The sequence below is a fragment of the Crotalus tigris genome, unplaced genomic scaffold (assembly GCF_016545835.1).
Source record: "Crotalus tigris isolate CLP2741 ecotype Arizona unplaced genomic scaffold, ASM1654583v1 scf7180000018058.1502924, whole genome shotgun sequence".
Classification (NCBI taxonomy): Eukaryota; Metazoa; Chordata; class Lepidosauria; order Squamata; family Viperidae; genus Crotalus; species Crotalus tigris.
The window spans coordinates 1,161,402-1,189,028 of record NW_024096801.1 but is presented as its reverse complement, the minus strand read 5'-3'; the positions used below and the strand labels follow the sequence as shown (position 1 = coordinate 1,189,028).

General features: G+C 37.1%; 1 protein-coding gene across 1 annotated transcript; it reads left to right on the top strand.

The window, feature by feature from the left end:
* Nucleotides 1-3,830: 3,830 nt before the first annotated feature.
* LOC120309740 (vomeronasal type-2 receptor 26-like) lies at nt 3,831-27,181 on the top strand. Its single transcript, XM_039347262.1, has 6 exons — nt 3,831-4,088; nt 18,515-18,675; nt 20,075-20,297; nt 21,047-21,898; nt 23,598-23,816; nt 26,252-27,181. The coding sequence occupies exons 1-6, from the start codon at nt 3,831-3,833 to the stop codon at nt 27,179-27,181; spliced, it is 2,643 nt and encodes an 880-aa protein (XP_039203196.1).
* Nucleotides 27,182-27,627: the final 446 nt, after the last annotated feature.

Sequence of the window (27,627 nt, the reverse complement as noted above, 5' to 3'; positions counted from 1 at the left end):
GACTCCAAGTAACTCAAAACATAAATCAAATCAATAAAACATAAAGGATAAAAATGTCAAATGTGATAAAATGAGGGGCTGTACTTACCTTCACTTAAGGTCTGGGTAAGTGCCAGAACTTCATGACTCTCTAAACAACAACAGAGTGGCCCATTGAATCTCTGGAGGAATTACAATTCAGGGGATAGATGCTGCTTCCAGAGTCCTAATAGAATCTGGATTTTTAATTGTAGAAACCCAGAGTATTCCAATGCTGCAAGACTAAATTGATAGGGCACATGTATTGTGAAAAATTGCCCTTCAAATAATCAACCTCATATGCTACATAGGGCTTTATAAAAAAAACAGAACTTTGAATTGCACCACAGGTACTGTAGCCCATGAAGCAAAAGCTTTTGTGCAATTTGAAGTGCTGAAGCAGAAGTATTATATGGGCATGTCTATTACTGCTTGCATCATCTCATTTTGAACCAATTGAAGCTTCCAGGTGGTCTTCAAGAGCAGTCCTATGTACATCACCTAGCAGACTCCATCCACAAGGTCACTAGGGCGTAAGTGAGCCTCTTAAGGGCACTCAATGTACGAAAGAGGCCAATTGGCATACCAGATGGAGTTGTTCAAAGGCCTTCCTGGCCACAGCTCACATCTGCTCATCCACAAAGACTCCCAGATTATTTATCAACTTTGAACAGGAAAGTACTGTGCCACCTAAGGTCAAAGATAGAATAACCCCAGATGTGGATGGCCCACACACTTGCATCCATTCAGTCTTGTTAAGACTGAGACAAAAATTATTTTCACACTTTTTTCTAATATCTTGTGAGATATCTGGGCTCACATCCAATTCAGAGATGCCCGCACGCTATATTTTACATAAATGTTTAGGGTAATTTTTAAAAATCAAAATTGATTAAAGTTGCCTACTTAAGCACATATTTCATTGCAATAGAAGAGCAAAATGTTTCTTCCTCTAGATATGGACACATTACATATCCTATCTTTCAGATACAGATGATTGTTTCCAATGCCCAGAAGATCAGTACCCAAATAAAAACAAAGATCAAAGCCTTCCTAAAAAAATTAATCTCCTCTCTTTCACTGAAGCCTTGGGGGTCACATTAAACTTTTTGGCTCTGATGTTATCTGTAATCACAGTTTGGGTGCTTTGGATATTCACAATACATCGGAACACTCCCATTGTCAAAGCCAACAATCGGGATCTAACCTACTATCTCCTTATATCCCTCCTGCTGTGTTTTCACTTCTCATTCTTGTTCATTGGCAAACCATAGACCCTGACCTGCTATTTGCAACAAACCACTTTTTCCATTGTTTTTTTAGTAGCTATTTCTTGCATATTGGCCAAAACTGTCACTGTGGTTCTTGCTTTCATGGCCACCAAGCCAGGATCCAAATTGAAAAAAAATGGGTAGGAAAAAGATTGGCCAACTTTATTCTTCTTGGCTGCTCCCTGATTCAAGCTGGGATTTGTTTTGTATGGTTATGGATATTTCCTCCTTTCCTAAACTTTGACTTTCATGCTTTGGCTGAAGAAATTGTGTGGAGTGCAAGGAAGGATCAGATATCAAGTTTTATTGTGTTCTGGGTTACTTGGGTTTTCTAGCCATTGCTAGCTTCACTGTGGCATATTTTGCTAAGAAATTGCCTGACATTTTCAATGAAGCCAAATTTATCACCTTCAGCATGTTGGTATTTTGCAGTATGTGGTTTTCTTTCATTCCCTCTTACTTGAGCACCAAAGGAAAATACATGGTGGCTGTAGAGGTCTTTTCCATCTTGGCTTCTAGTGCTGGATTATTGGGCTATATTTTTTCCCCTAAGTGCTGTATAATTCTGTTTCAGCCTGGATTTGCTCATTAGAAGGAAATAGTATTCATGTATTAGTTCACATTTACTTTTTTATTATTTAACAACACATTTTCATTCAAAATTCTATAGAAAGCTATCATTCATGTTTCCTTTTCATTATGCTGATTATATTTATCATGTGTTCCTTTCTATTCATTGAATTAATTAATTGAAAAGACTTCTGATGTAGCTTTAAATATTTGGATTGAATCAAATCTTTGCCAGGAGCTTTATTAACTTTTTGTTGGACAATTAACTTTTAATTGTTATTAATTATTCCAAAAAAACCTTCTAAAATAATAGTAATTGATTGTCAATTACAAAATAAAATAAAAAATAGCTATCAATTACATAAAGTCATACTTCTTGGATACTCATATATACTAAAGCAATGCAGGCATCCTAGATCCTAGGAAAAACTCAGTATGAATAAAGATCAACACCAAGTAAAGTACTGGCAACTGTGATTTCATGTTCCTGTTTATATTATAATAATAATAAATATATGACCCCATTCACTCAATGGATCGAAGACCTGTACATATGCCACTTATGAGTGAATTGTCTATATACTGTATGAAGACTTTGTATGGACAAATATAATAAAATATGGAACTCATTTATTATGCAAAATGCATTAGATGAGAAAAAAGCATGGTAGTTATGCACACAAACACACACACACATGTTTGCATAATATTTGCAGAAGGTGTATATAGAATTGAAACTGTTTACTGTTACTTATACTTTCCTTTTAATTTTTCTATCGTATTTTTGACACTTTTTAAAGCACTTATGCTTTTTTTTCTTTGAGTGTGTAATTTTATCATCATTATTTTTGTGTTTTGTTCCTTTTTTAAAAGCAATAAAAGGAAATTTAAATAATCTTAACTTTTGGAAGGATGTAATTATTGTGTATAAAGATAAGTTGAATCTCTTTCAATAAACTGAAAGAGTAGAGATGTCATCTTGTTTTTCCAAATAGATTTATTCAGGCTACTTGAAGGGGCAAGAATAAATCCTGTATTCTTGCCCGCAGACCCAAAAATTGTTGTGAAAAAAACTCCATTTTTTTGCTTCATAAGATAGAACAATAGAGTGAGTATTTCCATTTGAGTACAAAATATGCAAGAGTCTCATAATTTAAAGATGAGGTTTCTCATTATGCATGTGAGGGGTAAAGGTTAACTGAAAATAAGAACTGAAGAAAAGTGCATTCTGTTCTATTTTTTTCTTTTGTAAAATGAGAAGGTTATTAATAGACTCTTTATATACATTACTACTATTCCAGTTTCAACTTACAACATTTGCAAGTTCAGAGGCATAAATTTTATAATAATAAATAAATTTGAAGAAATAAATTTTATAATAATTGGTATTAATAGTTTAACAACCATGTTAACATGTCTAATAGATAAGAGATTTTTGTTGTATAGAATTCTATTTTTACTGAAAAAGACAGACTACATTATTGTTATGTCCTGGGCCTGCTGAGTGACTCAGCAGGTGCAGGAAACTGCAGAGAGGCCCGGGCAGACCACGTGGTTGCCCGGAGCCAGACAGGCTGTCTCCAGCCTATTGTGCATGCGCAAGGCGGGAGAATCCATTGCATTGATTGGCTGACACTGTTCCTGCAAAGGAGTGTAAGAGGAACCCACAGCATTTTGTATTGGTTCTGTTGTGATCTGAATAAAAAGAAGATTGTTGTTACTCCTGCCTCATCTCAATGCCTTTACACTGGAAACAGAACATTGGCAATGAAGGTGGGATGTGCTGCAAGGGAAACAACAAAAAGAAGATAGGCTGACTCACAACAGAAGGCCTGAAGTGCTGGGAAGTTCGGCGTCCAGAGAGTGCGACTCTGCCTGCCAGTATGAGAATGCTGGAGGAGAGCTCGGCAAAAGGGACCCCTTCTCAAACCTTGCAGCACAATGTGTTGATGAGGCCACCAGGAAGTAACGATGTCCAAGCTAGGCCGTCTGTCGGAATTCGACATAGCTCATCCAGAACGTTGGAGTTCTTACGTAGCCCAGGTAAAGAACTATTTTAGGGTAAACCAAGTTCAGGAGGATAGTCTTAAAGCTGCTACGCTACCATGTGTCTGTGGGCAGGAGATTTTTGATATTGCAGAGAATCTGGTCGCCCCAGTGCCACTTGAATCCATTGCTTATGCTGAACTGAAAAGGATTTTGCGAGAACACTTCGAACCAAAGCTTTCGGTGATTGCATGGTGACATGCATTTGAGCAGAAGGACCAGAGGCTTGGTGAGTCTGCTGCAGACTTTATTGCTGTGTTACGACAAGCAGATAGGCCATGCAAATTCAAGGACCTGGAAGAGAGACTCCGGGATCATTTAGTTTGTGGACTGAGAAGTCATGAGCTGCAACAGAAAATATTTGCAAAGGAAGATGTCTCTTTCCAAGATGGTTTAAGAGAAATTTCAGCCGAAGAAGCTGCAGGCAGAGCTGTGAAGGCTTTGCGGCTTGCCAAGAACTTCGATCTCCGTCCATGAAGAGGTCGCTCAAGAAGTATCTGAACAGGATCCTGAGATGGAGGTTGACCGATTGCAGCAGCCAGAAGGCCTCAAGAATACAAAGACAAGGCAACTACATTCCCTCAGTGTTTCGGATGTGGAGCACACCACAAGCACTCAGATTGCCACTTTGGTTCTGCTGTTTGCCAGGCATGTGGCAGGCAAGGCCACATTGCCACCATCTGTTTGGGTTGCCAGAAAGACCGGTCTTTGGAAGTATTGCCTCAGAAAGGTACCAGGGTCCCCAGCCAGAACAGGTGGGCTTTTGCACATCCTATAGAAGCATTCTTAAAACAGGGGCCCATAGGCTGCTAAGGAAGAAGCTTCACATTGACGTCAAGTTGCAGGGGGTTCCCTTTTCGATGGAGTTGGACACAGGGTCCGCTCTATTGAGTATATCTCAGGATACTTTCAAGAAGATTTGTTGTAAAAATGGCCTATGAGTTAAACTCAGGCCATCAAATTTAATTCTTACTGACTTCCAGAATTCCCGAGTCAGCGTGAAGGGGGAGGCAATGCTCAAGATGCAGTGTAGGAACTTCGAAGGGTTGTTGGATGTGCTTGTGATTGAGGGTGACCACACGAGTCTTGTTGGACTCAATTGGTTCAAGGCCCTTGGGATTCAAGTGACTGGACTGCACAGTTTGCAAATGACAGGTCTTGCAGAGGTTTGCAAGGAGTTTGCTGATGTGTTCAGTCCAGAGCTTGGCTCGTAGAAGGGGCCTCCCATTGCTTTACATTTAGACCCATCCATCATACATTTAGACCCATTCTTGAATTCATGGACAGTAATCCATGGGAAACTCCCATAGTTACACCATTAAAGGCCAATGGAGAAGTCCACAATTATGCAGACTATAAGCGTACACTTAACAAAGCATTGCAACAGCACTCATACCCAGTGCCAGTGGTGAGTCACATTCTGGCATCCCTCAAAGAGTGCCGAGTCTTCACCAAGCTTGACTTGGCTCAGGTCTATCAACAACTACCAGTTAATGAGGCAATGGCAGAGGCCCAAACAATTGTAACGCACCGGGGAGCATTTAAGGTTAAGAGGCTGCAGTTCGGGATCCTGTAGATCAAGCAGCTACGATGGCTGCTTTTCACAAAGCATCCCATTCCTGGGTTGTGTAAAAGCCGCAGGACTTTTACAATAAGCTGTCCTGCGGCTTGAATCTCTTCCCTGGGAGAAAGGGAAGGGAAGAGCTGCTCAGATAGAAGTAAGAGCTCCCCTGGATCCCCATAATTTCAGGGATTGGAGGGTAGAGCTCCCTCGGAGCCTGAGCCAACGCCGCACTCCAGGACATCTTTGTCCCGAAGTTCTGGGATGAAGCAAGGCGCCGCTCCCACATCTGCTTTTTTTGGAGGCTTGTGAGTATTCAAATGCAGACGGAGCAGACCAGGAGAAAGTGGATTTAAGATTTATTGTGACTTTAACTCCTGCAAGCATCTTCCCCCTCTTTTTTGTTTACTTTCCCTTTTGAAGAAAGGGAAAGTGAAAGGCAAAATGGCGATTGTCTTTCTTGTTTGATCTGCATTACAAAGTTAAAATCCGGATACATACTAATGCTTTAAATATAGAAGCAAGAATTTGTCTTTTTATTTCTTGTTCTTTTTTTTTCTCTGTAATCTTTTTTCTTTTTTAAGGAATATTTAAAAGAACTGTGATTTTTTCTTTTCCTTTTTTTTTAAACAAGAATCTTTCTTCTTAGAACTTAATGAAAATGGCTTCAAAACATCTGCCTCCTCCTCCTAAAGCTACTATCTCTTCCCCAATGACCCAGCCTGTTTCCCAGAAACCAAAATCACCTTCACCCTCTCCTCCTCCTGCAATTTCTCTTAAAGATTTACAAGAAGCTTTAAAAAAGCATGCTTTTGACATTAAGGAGGAAGTAAAAGATCTTATAATTGCAGAGAGGGCTGTTACAGAAGAACTATTGGAGACAAAAAATAAGCAAATTAGAGAAGACATACTTTTTGCCTTCCAGGGCCTTGCTCTGCACATAGAGAGGATTGACGACAGGATCGAGGAGATTACTGAAAATGCAACAAGAATGGAATCCAGGATGGAGGAGGTAGAGAATAAGATAGAAATCACACAGGATGAACAAATCATGTCACAATATAGAGAGATGGAGTATGCATTGCGTATCAGGGGGCTGAGAGAGAATCTTCAGGAGGACTTAACGATGCTTATTGTGAAAGATATCGCTCTTAATCTGGGCTGGAGGCCTGAAATAATCAGGAATGAGATAGAAAAAATTTTTAGAGTCAACTCACGGGTTGCTAGACAGAGAAACTTACCAAGAGACGTGGTCATCTACTTTTCTAGAAGATTTACTCATAATGAAATTATACAGGCTTTTTACAAACAAAAGTTTCAAATTGCAGATCAAGATGTGATAATTTTAAAAGAAATACCTCCCAAAATTTTAAGAGGCAGAAAAGACTTTGCTTTTCTGTCTGATGAATTAAAGCATCGTCAAATCCAGTTTAAATGGGAGATTCCAAGAGGAATAATAGTGAATTATGAGGGGATACATCATAGATTAACTACAGTTCTGAAGGCAAGAGATTTTTATCATTCTATTTTAAAGGCAAGATCGTCTTCACCCCCACAAACAAGGATAATGGAAGAGCCTGTTATGGCAGGAGCCTCATCAATGATGGTTATGGAACAAGCTGTACAGAATTTTGAGATGAAAGAACAAAGGATGACACGAGCTGCCCATAAACGTAAAGAAAAAGAGCAGCAGCAGAAGAGTGGAGATAAAGTTGAAGGCATGGTTATTACAGAGCCTGTTGGAGGGGCAAGACCCAAAAGATCTTCGACAGTGGATCTGCAGGCCATGCTCCAGAGGCTCCAGGCTGGTGGAGATGGCCAGGCTCCTGACCTGGAATGTTAATGGCTTAAATGTGCCACAGAAACGAAGAAAGGTTTTCCATTATTTGAAACAACACAACAATGATTTGATATGTCTGCAAGAAACTCATATAACTTTAAAGGACTCCAAACTTTTGATGAATCCTCGTTTGGGTTCACATTTCATTGCTCCAGCTCCAGGGAAAAAAGGGGGAGTGGTAATTTACGTGAAGAAAAATTTTCCATCTAAATTAATTGAGACTGACTCTGAAGGAAGATATCGTTTTGTGGAATTATCATTACAAGGTAAAAAAGTTCTTATTGTTGAATTATATGCTCCTAATCAGCAACAGAAACAATTTTATAAGTTTTTGCATGGGAAGATATCCCAGTTGGATTATAAATCTGTAATCTTGATGGGTGACTGGAATGGGGTTTTAGATTCAACTATAGATAAAAGGAGCTCTTCTAAAACTTTTACCCAAACTAGGTTACCTAAAACTTTTTTTGATTTGAAAGAAGAATTGGAGCTTATTGATATTTGGCGAGAAAGGAATACAAGTGATAGAGATTTCACTTTTTATTCGGATAGACATCAATCATTTTCAAGAATTGACTTTTTCTTGATTACTAGTGACCTTCTTTCTAGAGTGAGGAAGGTGAAAATTTTTCCCAGAACTTTGTCAGATCACAGTCCGGTATGGATGGAATTACATTTGGAAGATGGGAACAGAAGAGAATTTGTTTACTCGGGAAGAGTTTGTACAAAAATGTAAAGAGCATTTAAAGGACTTTTTTGCTATAAACATGAATAAGGGAACATCGATGTCCATGGTTTGGGATGCCAGTAAGGCATATATGAGGGGAATTTTGATTCAATTGAATAAGGTTTTTAGGGAAAAAGGGTTAAAAAGACGTAGAGAAATAGAAGAAGAGATTAAATTAAAAGAACAAGAGTTTGTTCTTAATCCAACTGACAATAATTTAAAGGTATCTATAAAGATGCTTAAGGAACAATTTAATATGTTGATGGCAGATCAGGTGGCTACTAATCTGTCGTACATGAGACATAATACTTTCTGTAACGCGAATAAGCCTGGGAGGTGGTTGGCTTATCAGTTATGAAAGAAACAGAAAGCTAGAATTATAGAGAAAGTAAAATATAAAGGTACTGAGGTTTTTCAGCAAAATTTGATCCAAAAGAGTTTTTTAGATTTTTATACAAAATTATATTCAAGTGATAACATAGAGGGTGTGGATATAGACAAATACTTACAATCTGTGCATTTTCCTAAACTTTCAGGGGAACAACAAAATGGGATGAATAGATTAATTACTGTGGAGGAAATTGGTTTAGCTATTAAGCAGTTAAAGGTTGGAAAATCTCAGGGGAACAGATGGATTGACTTCGAGGTATTATAAGACTTTATCTGAAGAAATGATGGAGCCTCTAAAGGAACTTTTTAATAGTATTATGTTGGGTACACAAGTGCCTCCTTCTTGGAAAAGAGCCTTTATATCACTGATTCCAAAGGAAGATCAGGATCTTACAGAGCCTAAGAATTATAGGCCAATTTCATTATTAAATGTTGATTATAAGATTTTTACAAAAATTTTGGCAAACAGATTAATGCGGGTTATGAAGGACTTAATTCATAATGACCAAGCAGGATTTATAACAGGGCGATATAAGAAATATAATGTTAGACAAATTATAAATTTAATTGAATACTTGGATAAGAATAATCAGATTCCTGTGGCTTTTATCTTTTTGGATGCTGAAAAAGCCTTTGATCAATTAGATTGGAAATTTCTATTTTCATTGGTAGAGAAAATGAATTTTGGGGATAATTTTTTACATGCACTTAAAGCTATATATCAGCAACAATCCGCACAAATCGTTGTAAATGGGGGATTGACTGAGAATTTTAATATTGAAAAAGGGACAAGACAAGGATGCCCATTATCCCCATTGTTATTTGTTTTAACGTTGGAAATTTTATTGATTCAGATCCGAGAATCAAAGGTAGTTAAGGGCATAAAGATAAGGAAGAATGAGTATAAATTGCGGGCTTCTGCGGATGATTTGGTCTTAATTTTGGAACAACCGAATCAAGCGATTGTTTATTAGAACACAGTATGGGAATGTCTCTGGTTTTAAAGTCAATAATTATAAGACTAAGATATTATCTAAGAATATGTTAGTTAAGGATAGGGAAAGTTTGGTCAAAGCCACAGGTTTTCAGATGGTAAAAAAAGTTAAATATTTGGGAGTATATTTAACCACTTCAAATGGAAAATTGTATAAGAATAATTATGAACCATTATGGGGAAAAGTACAAAAGGACTTAAAAGACTGGAAAAAACTGCAATTGTCATTGCTGGGGAGAATTTCAGCTGTAAAAATGAATGTTCTACCAAAGTTCCTTTTTTTGTTTCAGATGATATCTATTTTAAAAAAAGAAGCAAATTTGGATGAATGGCAAAGGGGTATCAACAATTTTATATTAGCCGGAAAGAAACCAAGGGTTAAGTTTAAGATTTTACAGGATGCTCGAGAAAGAGGAGGACGTAAGGCACCCAACTTGAAATTATATTATGATGCAGCCGCTTTAACTTGGTTAAGCGATTGGCTCAACTTAACAAATAAGGATATTCTGTTTTTGGAAGGTTGGGACTTAATATATGGTTGGCATGCATACCTGATTTTCAATAAGAAAGTTGATCGGATTTTTAAATTACATATTTTGAGGAATGCCTTACTTCGTGTTTGGAAAAAGTATTATTTAGATTGAATTATAAAATACCTATCTGGGGGATTCCCAGACATGCAATTGAGGGAATTTCTAAGGGGACAAATTTCGATAAAATCTCGTATAAAGAATTGTTAATTTGGTCTGGTTCGAATTGGCATTTGAAATCCCTAGATGTATTAAGGCAAGAAAATACTCTACAGTCATGGTTTCAATACTTACAAATAGTGGATAGATGGACTGTAGATAAGAAAGAGGGAATAACATTAGAAGATAAACAATTGGTTATTCAGATTAAAAATCAGAGTCAGGCCCATATAAAAAGAATTTACAATGTTTTATTAGAGTTAGACTCGGAAACAGAATTGGTTAAAGACTGTATGATTAAATGGGCTCAAAAATACAGGAACCGATTTCATTGGATTTATGGGAGACAATTTGGACTAGAAATGTTAAATTTACACAAGCTCAAAATTTGAGAGAAAATTTTTATAAAATGTTTTGCAGATGGCATTTAGATCCTAAAAAATTATCTTGTATGTATCCTAACATACAGCCCAAATGTTGGAGTTGCGACATATTTTCATATTTGGTGGAATTGTAAAAAGGTAAAGGCATTTTGGATTATGATTTGGTGGAACATTCAAAAGATTTTTAGAAGGAAGATAAAGTTTACTCCTCAACTATTTTTATTGGGTATCTTTGTGGATTTAAATGATAAAGAAACTATTTTGATGTTGAATTTATTAACTGCCGCAAGGTTATTAATAGGTTTATATTGGAAGAAAGATTCTTTGCCTACTTTAGAAGAATGGGTATTTAAAGTATCTAGTTTTGCAGAGATGGCAAAAATTTCTGCCTATTTAAAGGATCATACACAAGAAAGATATATCACTGTATGGAGAAGATGGATAGATTATATTCAGAAAAAGTATGGAACTAAAAAGTTTCACTTATTTTATGAATGAATATTATAGTAAATATTACAGAGAATTGTCTTATAGGCTATTGGAGCTTAAGGTTAAGTATGATATTTTTTTTTCCTTTTTTATTATTATTATTTTTTTATTTTTTTTATTTTTTTATTTTTCTTTCTTTTCTTTTTTCTTATTATTATAAATCCTTTTAATTATTAACCCTGTATTCTGCTCTGGGAAGTGAAGGGAGGGGGGTTGGGGGTGGGAGGAAGGAAATGTGGGGGGGTAAGTGTAATATAGATAATGGTTGCTTATAGGGGTGCGGCCTGGGCACTCCCCTTATGCTGCGTTCATGGGTTTGATAGGGATGAGAGGTGGGCAAGTGTAGAGAGGAAGTAGGGTAGTGAAAGGAGAAGGGGAGGGGAAGAGAGTAGGATGGGAGGTGAGAAAGAGGAGGGAAGTAGGGAATGTTTTAAGAGAGGGTGGACGCGGCCTGGGGGGAGTGCACAGGTCGTAATAATGTTTATTTTATCTTAAAATTGTATTGTATACTTTTTTTATAATGTTTATATGGAAAAAATAAAAAACTTTTATTAAAAAAAACGTAGCCCCTGGCATTTTCCAAAGCGTGATGGACAAACGTTCCACAATATTCCAGGAGTTTACTCTTACTTTGATGATGTCCTCATCACTGGGGAATCATCTGAAAATCTGGCTGACAAGCTTAGGACTGTATTGCTGCGTTTCCGACAAGCGGAGCTGAAGCTTAAGCAAGACAAATGTAAAATTGGAGTCACTTCCACAGAGTTTCTGGGGTTCCGTATTGATGATGAAGGCATCCATCATGCTGAATCCAAGCTCAAAGCAATTCAGTAGGCCCCAAGTCCAAAAGTGAACTTCAGGCTTTTTTGGGACTGTTAAACTTTTACCATTCATTCCTCCCTTACAAGGCTACAGTGGCTGAGCTGTTACACCAGCTTTTAGATAAACAGGCTCCATGGCAGTGGACAAAAATCCATGAAAGGAATTTTGCAGAGGTCAAGGCCTTGCTATCTTCAAATGCAGTTCTAGCACATTTCAATGAGAAATTGCCTATGTGCATAGCCTGTGATGCATCCCCTTGTGGGATTGGGGCTGTGTTAAGTCACTTAAAGGCTGATGGGACACAAGTCCCTGAAGCCTACTATTCTAGGACTCTGTCATCTGCTGAACGTAATTACATGCAGATTGACAGAGAAGCCTTGGCCATAGTGGCCGGCATAAAAAAGTTCCATGACTTTTTATATGGCCACCAAGTCACAGTCTTTACAGACCATAAGCCACTGCTAGGGTTGTTTACAACCAACAAGAAAACCCCACACATCATCTCTCCTAGAATGCGGAGATGGTCAATTTTCCTTTCTGCATATGACTACACACTGGTTCACAAAGAAACGGGTCATGAAGATGGCCTCAGCAGATTACCTCTATAGCTAGTGGAGTCAGATCCTACTCCAGCTCACCACATACTTTTCATTCAGGAGTTGCCTGAGTCTCCCCTCAGTGCTAGGTATGTGTCTGCAGAAACAGCCACTGATCACACGCTAACACGTGTGCTGACATGGGTGCTGTCAGGGTGGCCTGACACGTGTTCTGGCACAGAGTTCCAGAGTTTCTGGAAGAGGAAGCACGAGCTACCCACTTTCAAGGGTTGTGTCCTCTGGGGTAATAGGGTAGTGATCCCAACCTTATTGAGGACTAGAGTCTTGCTCTCTCTGCATGAGGGACATCCAGGTATAGTCCAGATGAAGGTGCTTGCGTGCAGCATCTTTGGTGGCCTGGGCTCGATAAACAGATCAAGTCCCAGGTCCACGGGTATACTGAAATGCCTCAGGCTCCTGTACATAGGTGGGAGGTGACACATGCCCCTTGGTTGAGGGTTCATATCAACTACACTGACCCCTTTCAGAGGGAATTCTTCCTTCTCCTCATGGACAGCCATTTCAAATGGCTAGAGGTCATTCTAGTCTCCTCCACTACTACTGCCACGACCATCCAGGGGTTGAGAGGGATCTTCACCTCTCATGGGCTTCCAGATGTCCTTGTCTCCGACAAGAACCCCAATTCACTTCTTCTGAGTTTCAGGTTTTTCTACACGCCAACATGATCTATTATGCCACATCAGCACCATTTCATCCATCATCCAATGTCCAAGCTGAGCGTATGGTGCGCACAACCAAAGATGCTTTAAAGAGGATCACTCATGGCAGTTGGCATCACAGGTTAGCGGATTTTCTTCTTTGCCACCACACCACACCTTGCACAGCTACTGGCAAGAGCCCAGCTGAACTCCGCTGGGGTCGCAGACTCATTACAAAACTGGATAGGTTGCACCCAGACCGGGTGACTTCACAGATGTCACAGCCACGGGCACCTAGGAGACTTCAGGTGGGCGATCCAGTCTGGGCAAGAAACTATGGACCTGGACATCTCTGGGTGACAGCTGTGGTCTGCAAAATCACTGGGCCACTGCCTTACAAAGTGCCTTGGAAGATGGTCGTGTGTTACGTTGCCACATTGACCAACTGCTCTGGAAGCTTCCCAGCCACCCTTCCGCTCCTGACTCTGCTCTCGGAGGGGAGGAAGAGCATGATTACGATCGTGGACCACAGTCTCTCTGTGAAAGTGGAACTTCACAGGTACCAGTATGGGGTTTTGCCAATGGGGCGGCTCCTGACTCTGGCACAGACACTGGGTCCATGAGACATTGCTTGCAACCGTTTTTTCAGGCCACTCCATCTGCTGGTCTTGTGCTCACAGGAAAGTTCTCCCAAGAGGGGTCCATTGTGGACTTGGGGAATTCCACCCCATCAAGGAACTCTGGTCTGTGTTTACAGGATCCAGCCAATCAGCATGATGGAGGGTCGCTTGAATCTAGGAGGCATCAATGTTCTGGTCTGCTGAGCCTGGCAGGTGAGCTTGCAGGCCAGGCAGTCACAACTGCTCCAAGAAGGTCAGAGCGAGTCAGAGGTCCACCCAAGCACTTACAGGATTATGTAAGACTCCTGTCAGTAGGTGGGCAGGCTTAAGGGTGCTTAGTAATAAGAATGTACTGAAAAGAACAAATGTTGATTTATAGTAATGGAAAATAGTAACTGTTACTGTGTTATGGGTGAAGGATTGACAAGGTATTAGATTTGCAGTATTGTAAAATATTAAGTACTATGTTTGAAATAAAAGGAGAGGGGTGTTATGTCCCAGGCCTGCTGAGTGACTCAGCAGGTGCAGGAAACTGCAAAGAGGCCCGGGCAGACCACGTGGATGCCCAGGACCAGACAGACTGTCTCCAGCCTATTGCACATGCACAAGACAGAAGAATCCGTTGCATTAATTGTATGACACTGTCCCTGCAAAGGGGTATAAGAGGAACCCGCAGCATTTTGTATTGGTTTTGTTGTGATCTGAATAAAAAGAAGACTGTTGTTACTCCTGCCTCGTCTCAATGCCTTTACATTGAAAACAGAACAATTATCATGTTTCTGGAGATGTAACAATAGCAATGCTTCACTGAAAGTTATTTTTTTGTCATAAACTATATATTAGCGTGAGCTTGACATAGAATTTTATATTTTCAGTTGCAGATATCTTTTGGAACTACATATTCATTACATGGAAAGTAATAGCTGAACAGTTGAAATAACTTCCCCATTCTATATGTTTTGCTTAGAGACTAGTCTTTCAACATTAGAAAAATACACATATGACCCAGTTTACTGAATTCATTTAAAACTTAATGTTGCCTTTGAATACCCTTGTTATTTTTTGTTTTGTTTGTTGTTGTTTGTATTGTTGTACTTAAAGAAATAAGAGTCTTAAACTGGATTTTTGCTGATCAGTTAGCCAAAGTCCTAACCTCTTTTTGTCTTTACCTATTTCTCAGAAACCTGCCCTTCTGGACATGGTGCACAATCATAGCAGCAAAATTTCTCTCCTTCCTTCTTCTTTTTGCTGGAGCCTAGATCACAGTGATCATTTCAAAGAGGGACAGGCAGACCTTAACAGAAATATATATGAGGAATAAATTATAAAATACCTGCATTAATAGAGCTTTCCCAAACAAGAAACCCACACCTGTGATGTAGAAGAAGAAGAAAATGAAAAATGGAAAACTTCAATTAATGGGGAGGAATTGGCAAAAAAAGTTTTGTTTTCACAGGATCTGATTTTTTTTAATTGCTTCTAATGCTATTTCTAAATATGAGAAGATGCAAACATAAATGTCAAGATTCTGTTTGGGCCAGAATATTCCAGTAAGTAGCAAGATTAGGGCACTACAGGTTGTTGTTGATTTATGACCAGTCACTGGGATCATAGGTCATAGCACCATGTGACCAGATTTCATTTTACTACTAGTTTTATGATGGCTGTAACATGAGTCACCATCAGTTGAAAACAAATGACATGGTTCATAATTAACTCACGTGGTCAATAAGTAAATGAATTGTGCCAAATGTGTAATTAATAAACAAAATGCTGCAAATCATGGTCATGTGACTTTTGATCATTGCAACTGATTGTAAAAATGAACTGCCTGATCATGTGACTGCAGCGGAGGCAGCAGTTGTAATTTTGAGGATGGGTCACAAGTAACTTTTTTTCAATCTGTTTTATCTTTCAATAAAATAAAATAAAATGACTAATCAAAAGTCAATGACTATCTGTACCTAATTTGACAATCTTTGTTTCCCATGCAAAATTGGAGGCATTTCTCTTAAAATATGTCATGGACATATCAGTGCTCAAATGTACATATAGAAAACATAATAACTCATCATCTTAAAAAGCTCCAAAATACAAAAATATCCTTTCTTCTATTACTGTCATGCATTTGACAATTGCTGCAAAAAATGCTTTACTTTTGTTGTTATTTGAGAATCTGCAGTTTCTTCTCACCTGGTTAAAGCTCCTGTGCCATATAATTTGATTGTCATTAAGAGTTAATTCTCTGCCCAGTGGATTCCAAGTTTCCAGTGTTCCAATCTTGACTCAAGAAAAGGAATTATTGAGCAAAATAATCCAGTTTACAACATAGAAGTCTGTAATCAAGTCACTTTTTTCATCAAAACTGACAGTATCTCCCATACTGTTGTTGAATATGAGGCTTTTCAAGATAGAGTGAAACTGTATTATATGAAAAAAAAAATAACAGCAAGAATTTGAAATCACAATTACAGAAGATCTTTTCAAACTGGACTATTCTGCTTTGAAAAACACAAATAAGGATTTAGGTGTCATATATTTTATTTCTATTTTGTGTGTGCATGTGTTTGCATATTGCATGTGCGCACATTTGAATCAGTATTGATTCTGATGACTGCATGAAAAGGTCCTGTAGGTCCTGTAATTAGGGCTGAGAAAGGATAATTGGCCCAAGATCACTAGCTAGCTTTGAATCTTGACAACTACACCAAACTGGCCCTACACCAAACTTAAAATACAATCTTAACAAATTCCTCTATATCTTTCCAAATAACCAGAGATCTTTGGAAAAACATCTTTGGACACAATGAATTCTGTGGAATAGATTATTACTTTCTCCTATTATAAAGGGATGCTTTTAAATCAGTGCTTGCTTTTTCCCTATTAATGTTTTTAATTAAATTACTAATTCAACAGGAAGTCATCTTCCATTCTACTGGATTCATTGGGACAACATGTCTATAGAGATTCTCAGTCATCCTGGTTATGGTTGTCTCAAAGGTGTTTTTTCAGGAGACAACTGGACTTTCTTGTTTTTTCTTTGAAGATATTTTGCTTGTTATCCATGAAGCTTCTTCAGCTCTGTGTAAGGATTTGCCTCAACTAGGTCTTCCAAGAAAGCAGAACTCTTGAAACAGGTATTGTCTCAAAAGCAACTTTTTATTGAGAGTTAGTGATGGCAAGGAAGCAAAGTGAAGTCTGAGGAAATAGCCTGTGCAAGCAATATATCAAAAACAATATTCATTACTCCTCCTCCCAGGTTCTCACTGTCTGTTTGACTCTTGGCCAATCCACATGTGGTATATTGTCTTGGTAACTTGTTCCTTCAAGTTCTCTCTCGGTTTCGTTTCTCTCCGGCTCCAAGTGCAAATTGTCTTCCAGATAAGTGGGGGAAGGGCAGTGTTGCCTGTGCAAAGCAAAGCATATTGAATATCTACGCAATAGAATCCCCCCTCCCAACAGAATCGCAAGCCCCCCCAAAATGGTTACAGAAGTATGTATAGGTTAGAAACAATAGTAATATATTTCTTTGGGGATCTGACACGCTGACTGGATGGTGGGGAAGGGAAGGATTTATATTCCTTGCAGACAGGTGGTCATTTCTAGAATTCTAGAATATATTGGAAATATTGGAAGACTGCTTTTATGTTATTCCCTGCTCCTTATACATGCCCAGTTTCTGCAATCGTTCATCATATGTTTTAGCCTCCATTCCACTAATCATTTTTGCTCACCCATTCTATACTCAATTCAGAATAATTCAGAATTATATATTGATTTTGTGCAATATGTGAAGTCAAATGGACTTTGCTACTTAGCAGACAACTTCTCACATTTCAAAGAGAGAGAAAACTAATTAACAGAAAATTCCTAATGACATTATAGTTATGAAAATGGTTAAAGGATTATCACTTTATAGTCCTGTTGCTAAACTTCCCCCCCCCCAATCATTTCCTCCAATTCCTCTCAACACCACTAAATTCTGCAGTATCATTTTTAATTATTCTTATATATATATATATGATCTCTAAAATGGTTGCCACATCACAGGAATAGTCAAACAGATTCTCTTTATTATGAACATGAGTTTTTAGTCTGTTCTTTGTCTTTGCTTCCAGCCACTTTCAATTAGTTAATGCATCATGAACTAATGTCATTTAAAAAAAATAGCTTTATATTTGAGAAGCTACTTTCAGATCTTCATTTCTTTCTTTGGAAGAAAATAAATTGGGATGATTTTCTTCATCGTCATTAAATTAAATTCTGAATGGGCAACCATGTCTGACAGACATTAGAGCTTCCATTAGTTCATTTCTGGTCCATGATCTCTCCATTTTTAAAAGTAAATTATTTTATCTAAAAGAGATCTCTGGAATCAGTACAAGGGAATTTCTCAGTCTGTGAGGTTAACTCTTACAATGTACATACTTCTCATTTATGAGAAAGCAACCAAGCTCAGAGAGCAACAAAGACCCTTCATTTCATTCCTGAGTTACAAATGTTCTTTTTAAATATACTATATTCCAAGAAGGAGAGCACAATAGTTTAAGGCTCTGAAATAGGGATAGGAACTCAAACTTGACTGAAAAATATTACTACAACTCCTATGTTTATCACTCCTGATTCAATTATTAGGTCATTTAAGATATGTTCAGGTCTGCTAAGAAAGGGACCATTTTAGTGACTGGTCCTACCTATTATAGAAGCCCACTTCATCCTGACATAAGCACAAAAATGGTGCTTATTTCTACCTAGCTCCTATTGTTTACACTTGCCACTGATGTCTCAAGTTAGAGAGAGATTGAACAACTATGTTTCTTTTTCCCTTGTGTAACACAGAGTGTCTTAAGTTATAACCTAGCAATTATCTCCATCTTGGCAAACTCATACGATACTAACACTTTCTGGAAGCTTACATTAACTACTGTATCTCTTTGTAGTTCCAATCTGAAGCTGTCAGATCCTTATGAAAAGTACCTGAAGCCATTTAAGACAATGTGGTATATCCAAGCTAATGATGGTTGGCACTATTGATGTATGAAATCTGAACTACTTTTTGATGGAATGGCAAAAATATTTCTGTTGCTTCTGCTCATACTGTGGTTGCAGCAGCATTCAGCTGAATGCAAAACTCTGAATGCTATATGTGTGATTATTGAGCCCATCCAGATACTGAATGAATATTGTCAGATGGGGGACTTAATCATAGGAGCATTTACAACTCAGTATAACTGTGTATTTGAGACATCATCTTTCAATGAAAGTTTCAAAATGAAACCTTTATGCGACCTTGTGTATGGATACTTTTTTCTTTTTTAAAGTTGAAAACACAAATAGAAAAAAATTGAATATTTTTACAGCTTTCAATGGAACATTCAGCAAACTACATCAGTCTTGTTCTATATTATGAGCTGGATCAATGAAGTTTAACTATATCAAACTTATTGTTAATCTTAATTTTGATACCATATACTTTTCCTTTATTTCCCATATATTTCTTTCTATCTTGTCCTGTTAAGCAATCTCATTTTTCATCATAAGTTTCAAGTTTCACCTGCTATTACCCTGGCTCTTGACTATTCTACCCTTTGTTATTGTTGTTCATTTTCTCATAGATTTATACTCTATTTTTTTCCCTTCATCTCACCCAGCATTCCTTTTAATCTATTTTATTCTTTATCTTGCTTATACTGTAGATTTCTCTGCAAAGCTAATCTGAAATTCTCAGGTGATATTACTGAAATGAATACAGAGGGATTTTTTTGGCATCTGAAAATTTAACACATTTCCTATTTCAAAATGTATATGAATCTCCAAAAAACAATATATGAGAATAAATGTGCACTTTACATTGACAGGAAAAGAAAACCTAGTATCATTCAGAGCATACTGAGCCATTTATGTTATGTATCTTATTTCTCAGGACATTCAGTAACAACCTGTGAAGCAAATGTGTAATATATAGGGTGGGAAGACAATACAAATATAATTACAATCTTTATGTATTTATATATTAGAAAAAATGAGTTGTAGAGCTTCAATAATGTGGATTACTAATTATACACAATTTTATACAACAGTAGACATACATTAGGAAAAAAAGAGATTTCCAGTTATTTCTCTATATTCAAGGTTAAAAACATTTTTTAAGGATTTTTGGAGAGGAGAGGCATATACATTGACATTTTTTATAAATAAGGAAGAACTTATGAATAACTTATCCATATAGGTTGCCCTCTAATCTTGCTAAAATTCAGATGTCAGTCTTTACTTAGCTATATGAACTAAGACTGCTTTTGGCAATAACATAAATTGTTTCTATATAAATTGACATAACACCAAACAAATGGTTCCATAAGCAATGACTGTATTTTTTTCATAACGTAATTCTGCTTTCAGTTTGAAGCTGAAGAATTACCAGCATGTCCTGACCATGGCATTTGCAGTGAAGGAGATCAATGAGAATTCCCAAATCTTATCAAATGTTACCCTGGGATTCTACATATATGACACTTATTCCAGTGCAAGGATGACTTATTACAATACTTTGAAGCTTCTTTCCACTTGGAAAAGGACCATTCCTAATTATATCTGTGAGGAGGCAAAAAAAATGATGGCCTTGGTTGGGGGATTAGACTCTTCCACCTCCTTCTACATGGCTACCCTCACAGGACTCCATAAATTCCTCAGGTAGACACAATGACTGCTTCATGAAGCTTTTCCACATTCTATCTTTTTATTTGTAGAAGACAATTTTTAGATCAGCTGCTTCAATTTAATGATTTGACAGAGTATGCATTCTTAGAAAAGCCGAAATAAAACTAAAAATCAAACATATATAATTTACATTTAAATCAAATATGATAAATACAATCATTGTGATGATGTCCTTATAGGTTTCAATAATTTTCCATTCTGAAACAGTAAACATGACATTTTCCTAGCTGGTCTTGAGGACCACATGCAGCATTGCATCCTCTAGTTGTCACTTTTCTATTGTTCTCCCAAATGTTAGTGCCTCAATACTTTCATGGGAGAAAGGTATGCTTGTATCAAAAACAGATGTCTTCTGTGCAATGTCCTTAAATATAAAGGGATTGAAGATATTTGATTATTTTACCATATGATATATTTTTGCCATAGAGCAAAGATTGGGTAGCTCATGAGAATACTAAAAAAGTCTTTCAAAAATGGACAGCCTTTGAAATATCTTGAATATCTCCACTCAAAGAAGATGGATTTTCAGAGTTTATTCTAAATGGTTTATTCAGTGGAGTGGCTAATCATGTTACAATAATTGCCAAAAAAAGAAATAAAGTCATGACTAATATTTGAGAAAATTCATGTTTATCTTTTTTTTTTTTTTGGAAGATTGCCTATTCTGTATTTGCTCCAGTGATGAATGCTAGCAAATTTCTCCCTTTCTTGTATCGAATTATGCCAAGTGATGCAGTTCAATATTCAGGAATTGTACAACTTCTTTTGCACTTCCACTGGACGTGGGTTGGGATCATTGCAACTGATAATGATGATGGAGAAAGGTTTGTGCAGACCTTAACTCCATTGCTCGCTCACCATGGCATCTGCCCAGCCATTATTGCAAAAATACCAACATTATCTCATTATTTAAATTACTATGAGTTATTGATGCACACCTCACCTGAATCCATGTTATTAACTTCATCTGAAGTTAATGTATTTGTTCTACATGCAAACCATAGAACTATAACATGTATTAAATGGTTGATTTATATGTATGACTTATTGGAAGGCAATAAAACTAAATCAGTAAATAAAATCTGGATTATGACAGCCCATTGGGATTTCTCATCAGACATTTTGCAGAAAAGTTTTGATATGATGTTCTTCCATGGTGCTTTATCTTTTGCAATTCACTCCAAGGAACTGCTGGGATTCACTCATTTTCTGCAGGGATTACATCCTCATTCAGATAATAATGATAAATTTATCCCGATATTCTGGCAACAGGCATTTGGCTGTTCACTTTCTGGTGATAATGGAAAAGAATGCACCGGGGAAGAGAAACTGGGCCATTTGCCAGGGGTTCTTTTTGAAATGAGCATGACATCTCAGAGCTACAGAATTTACAACGCTGTTTATCTCTTAGCATATGCTTTGCATGAGATTTACAAACCCAAGCCAGAAACAAGAGCTGTATTTAATAGATGTCGTCTGACTTTTCTGAATCTGAAACCTTGGCAGGTAATGTATTTTTTTTTTCATCTCCAGTATTTATTACAAACTTGCATGACATATTTTAGTATATTCATTACCAAAGGCAAATGCTAATATATTTCCATACTAAGACATATCAATCTCTTTTTGCGAGCTTCTGGTGGCGCTGCGTTGTCGATGGCGGCTATTTTTTAGCCATCCGTCTGAGACAGCATTAAAACCGCTGAGGACAGCAGACAACAGCTGTTCCGCGGTTTAAAACCTCTTTCCTAGGCTAAAGGAAAGAGGGGAGTTTTTCACCCTGAATAGTGGTAGAGCCTCTGAAACCCCCAAAGTGTTTTTTGGGGGTGTAAAGAGTGCTCCCACGGAGTTTGGGGTGTCTCCGCTTCTCAGATGCCTTTGTCCCTTGTTGTTCGGGACAAAGCAAGACGCCGTTCCCCCATCCGCGCTTAAAGTAAACTGGTGAGTTGTTTAAAAAGCAGACAGAGCTGATCAGTGGATTTTATTTTTGGGGTTTTACTTGGACTTTAACTCTAAAGAACTATTTCTTTTTTTCTTTTTCTTTTCTTTTCGCTGAAAGGGAAAGTAAAATGGCGATGAGAGATTTTTTTCTGAGCGTATGGGAGGAAATTGAACGGGCTTTTGAAACTTTATTACTTTTTTATCCTTTTTTCTTGTTACAATGGTTTTGGATTTCTTTTTTTTTCTTTTAAAGGGGACTTTGGGTGAGGTATTCCCCCCCTTTTTTGCTCATTTTTTTATTTCTTTTGGGTTCTTTTGGATTTTTTTTTTCAAGAGGAAGGAGGAAAACTTTTTAAAATGGCTTCAAAGCGTCAAGTGATTTCTACAGTGCCTAAGGTGGCTTCCTCTCCGGCAATATTACCAGTGCACCAAGCTAAATCTAGATCACCACCACCTTCTCCGCCTGTACCACCACTCACAGTAAAAGATCTCCAAGATGTTATGGGAAATGTTGTATGCCAAATTAGAGGAGAAGTGAAGGAGCTTTTAGTAGAGAGAAATAACATCTTGAGGCAAGATATAGTATTGGCTTTAAAAGGACTTGCTTCTCTTGTTGAAAAGTTGGATTCTCGTGTTGAAGAAGTAACAGACAAAGTGGATTTATTGGAGGAAAGATTTGAAGAGGTGGAAAAAATGGTGGAAATTTCACAAGATGAAAAAAATATCTCTTTTTGCAATTTCTGTTTGCTCTATTAATCTTGAATAGTTTGTTGATTGGATCTCCATTGAATCTATCCCTTAATTTAACTTTGTAAAAAAAGAAACAACATAATATAGACTATCCATTTTCCTTTTTAAAAAATGGATTCTAGATCTGATCCTTTTGAATAGGACTATCCCTACTGTTAGATGAAGAGTTTCAGCTTCTCCAAGTAATTTATATTCAAAAGGCACCATGAAAGAACTTTGGTAAAAAATATATTTTATGTTAGACTTAGCCTATATATGTTTAGGAGCCTAAACATCAGACTACAATAGCAGATGCCAGTGTAAAAATAATATTCCGCTTCTTGACTAATGGTGGATATTACAGTTTTGACCATATGTTCAGCTACCTCTGCCTTCCCAGGCAAGGATTTCAGTACATTATAAATCTGCAAAACTATAAGTGTTAAACTTGTATGAATGAATCCCTAAGCAGAGATAAAAGGAAGAATAATGTAGTGGAAACAGTGATTTGAGCAAAATGCCTTCAACTCTGTAGATTCACCCCTTCCTGAGGAGCATCACTTTTAATAACAGTGCTGGGGATATTGTATCTTTCAATGAAAATGGTGAATTAACAGCTGGATATGATATTCTAAACTGGGTTATTTTCCCAAACCAATCCTTTGCAAGAGTGAGAGTAGGAAAGATGGATCCCCAGGATAAAGAACTCATCATTAAAACAGATACCATCACATGGCATAGTTCATTTAATCAGGTATGATGCAGTTTGACTTCAGAAATATAAAGTTAGCTAAGAAATTCTCTTACAGTGGCCTTTGACAATCTTGCTTTATCTTCTTTCAATAATTTCAATCAATAGCACCTCAAAATGATTTATTATCACTGACACTAAGCTTCTCAATCTGTTTACTTCACCAACTCTAAAACACATCACATGAAAAGAATTTTATTCTCAGATGATAGTTTGAAAAGTTGTCTGTTTTGAAAAGACTCCAGATCTTAAATTCCCTTTTTATTTGCCCATATATTTTCATTTGTTCATGTCCATTTTGTTCCTTTTAAAATGCTTCTTTTTTTTTTGCCACCCAACTCACCTCAAAGTGACTCTGGACAGCTTACAACATTAAAATGAAAACCATAAATATATGAATAAGTATATAAAAATTACTATAAAATGCCAAATATATCTAAAAATGGGGACAAGAAAGAAGAATATATGGGGTGGGTGGAAACTGCTATTAGTCAACTAGCTACCTCCATATGAAATTCCCCCATTAGGCTCCAAGCTTACTGGTAAAGCCAGGTCTTCTGGCTTTAGAAACTACAAGCCAATATCACTTGTTTTTATTTTATTTTACTTATATATTATTTATTATATTTATTTTAATTATGCTGGATTTCAGGGAAGTACACCTATCTGATATTCAGGCATGACCTCAGATGACATTAGGAAAAATTGCAGAGTTAATGATGTAGTGCTTATCCAATAGGAGTTGTTATCTAAATTCTTTCTTTTGTGGGCAGGTGCAACCACTTTCCCTCTGCAATGATAACTGCCATCAGGGTTATAGGAGAAGAAAAAAAGAGGGGAAGCCATTTTGCTGCTATGATTGTGTTCCATGTGAAGATGGAAAGATTTCAGATCAAATGGGTAGGATTAGATATAATTCCAATAGCTTTCATTCAGTATATAGCATGTGTTTTATTATGTGAAAGTGGATGTGGATAGTTAACTCATTATGGTCTGGGTTGTGCACTAGTTAAAAAAAAGAAAGCAAATCAGATGCGAGACATGATACTTACAACTTGATCTTGAAGGTATTTGGGGTATGAGTATTTTGGTGTGTAATTTCATATATAAAATGGAGAAAAAGAACTAATTATGCCTTGTAGTGTGCAAAAGTAATTGTTTGAAAAATCCTTCAAATCATTTTTTCAAATAAACAAGTTTGTTTTGGGGAATTTGAAAAAGGAAAAAAACTGCTTGCATGTGAGGAAGAGTTTGCACTAAAAGGACCCTTCTTTTCCTTCCTTCCTTCTTTCCTTTCCTTCCTTCCTTCCTTCCTTCCTTCCTTCCTTTCTTCCTTTGTCTCTCCCTCTCTCCCTCCCTCCACTCCTTTTCTTTCTGTCAAAGATGAATTATAGATTAAATCACAGAAGTTCACTCAGTTAAATTAATACAACATAAATTATATATACTTAAGAATAGCTTACTATTTTTTTGGTTAGTAACAGTATAATTATTTAATCATTTAGAGAAGTTTCAATGACTCCAAGTGGCTGAAAACAAACAAATTAAAATCAAATTAATAAAACATAAAGAATAAAAATGCCAAATGTAATAAAGTGGTGGACTGTACTTGCCTTCATTTAAGGCCTGAGTGAAGTTTCAGGACTTCATGACTCTTCTAAACATAGCAGAGTGGGGCCCATCGAATCTCAGGAGAAATTATATTTCCAGAGGGTAGATGCTGCTTCCAGAGTCCTAATAGAACCTGGAATTTTTTAATTAAAGAAACCCAGAGTATGCCAACGCTGCAAGACTGAATTGGCCAGACAGATGTTTTGTAAGAAGGTGGCCATAAAATAATCAACCCCATATGCTATGTAGGGCTTTATATAAGATAAAAAACTGCACTTCAAATTGTACCATGGCTACTGCAGCCCATGAAGCAGAAGTGTTATATTGGCATCTCCAATACTGCTTACACCACCTCATTTTGGACCAATTGAAGTTTCCAGGTAGTCTTCAAGAACAGTCCTATGTACATCATCTTGCAGACTCCATCCACCAGGTCACTAGGGCATAAGTAAGCATCTTAAGGGGAACCGGTCTAGGAAAGAGGCCAATTGTCATACCAGATGAATTTGTCCAAATCCTTTCCTGGCCACAGCTCACATCTGCTCATCCACAAAGACTCCCATGCCACCTATCTGAATCTATCCAGATGTGGGTGGCCCACACACTTGCACCCATTCAGTCTTGTTAAGACTGAGACAAAAATTAATTTCACATTTCCTTTTTCTAATACCTTATGAGAAATTTGGGCTCACATCCAATTCAGAGATGCCCACATGCTGTATTTTACGTAAACTTTTAGGATAATTTTTAAAAAACGAAATTGGTTAAAGTTGCCTACTTAAGCACATATTTCATGGCAATAATAGGGCAAAATGTTTCTTCTCTAGATATGGACACATTACATATCCTATCTTTCAGATACAGATGATTGTTTCCAATGCCCAGAAGATCAGTATCCAAACAAAAACAAAGATCAATGCCTTCCTAAAAGAATTAACTTCCTCTCTTTCACTGAACCCTTGGGGGTCACATTAATCTTTTTGACTTTGATGTTATCTGTAATCACAGTTTGGGTGCTTTGGATATTCACAATACATCGGAACACTCCCATTGTCAAAGCCAACAATCGGGATCTAACCTACTATCTCCTTATATCCCTCCTGCTGTGTTTTCACTCCTCATTCTTGTTCATTGGCAAACCACAGACCCTGACTTGCTATTTGCGACAAACCACTTTTTCCATCATTTTTTCAGTAGCTATTTCTTGCATATTGGCCAAAACTGTCACTGTGGTTCTTGCTTTCATGGCCACCAAGCCAGGATCCAAATTGAAAAAATGGGTAGGAAAAAGACTGGCCAACTTTATTCTTCTTGGCTGCTCCCTGATTCAAGCTGGGATTTGTTTTCTATGGTTATGGATATTTCCTCCTTTCCTAAATTTTGACTTTCATGCTTTGGCTGAAGAAATTGTGGTGGAGTGCAAGGAAGGATCAGATATCAAGTTTTATTGTGTTCTGGGTTACTTGAGTTTTCTAGCCATTGTTAGCTTCACTGTGGCATATTTTGCTAAGAAACTGCCTGATATTTTCAATGAAGCCAAATTTATCACCTTCAGCATGTTGGTGTTTTGCAGTGTGTGGTTTTCTTTCATTCCCTCTTACTTGAGCACCAAAGGAAAATACATGGTGGCTGTAGAGGTCTTTTCCATCTTGGCTTCTAGTGCTGGATTATTGGGCTGTATTTTTTTCCCTAAGTGCTATATAATTCTGTTTCAGCCTATATTAAACAGCAAGGATTTGCTCATTAGAAGGAAATAGTATTCATGTATTACTTCACATTTATTTTTTTATTATTTAACATTTTCATTCAAAATTCTATAGAAAGCTATCATTCACGTTTCCTTTTCATTATGCTGATTATATTTATCATGTGTTCCTTTCTATTCATTGAATTAATTAATTGAAAAGACTTCTGATGTAGCTTTAAATATTTGGGTTGAATCAAATCTTTGTCAGGAGCTTTATTAACATTTTTAAATTGTTTAAATTTTATTAAAAGTTTATTATTCCAAAAAAACCTTCTAAAATAATAGTAATTGATTGTCAATTACAAAATAAAATAAAAATAGCTGTCAATTACATAGTCTCATACTCATATATACTACACCAATACAGGCATCCTAGATCCTGGGAAAAGCTCAGTGTGAATAAAGACCAACACCAAGTAAAGTACTGGCAGCTGTGATTTCATGTTGCTATTTATA

Coding starts and splice junctions, on each gene's coding strand:
- LOC120309740 (XM_039347262.1), top strand. CDS start 3,831: ATGTCCAAGCTAGGCCGTCTGTCGGAATTCGACATAGCTCATCCAGAA. Junction 4,089..18,514: donor ACTTCGAACCAAAGCTTTCG/GTGATTGCATGG, acceptor TGTGTAACACAG/AGTGTCTTAAGTTATAACCT. Junction 18,676..20,074: donor AAGCCATTTAAGACAATGTG/GTATATCCAAGC, acceptor TTCTGCTTTCAG/TTTGAAGCTGAAGAATTACC.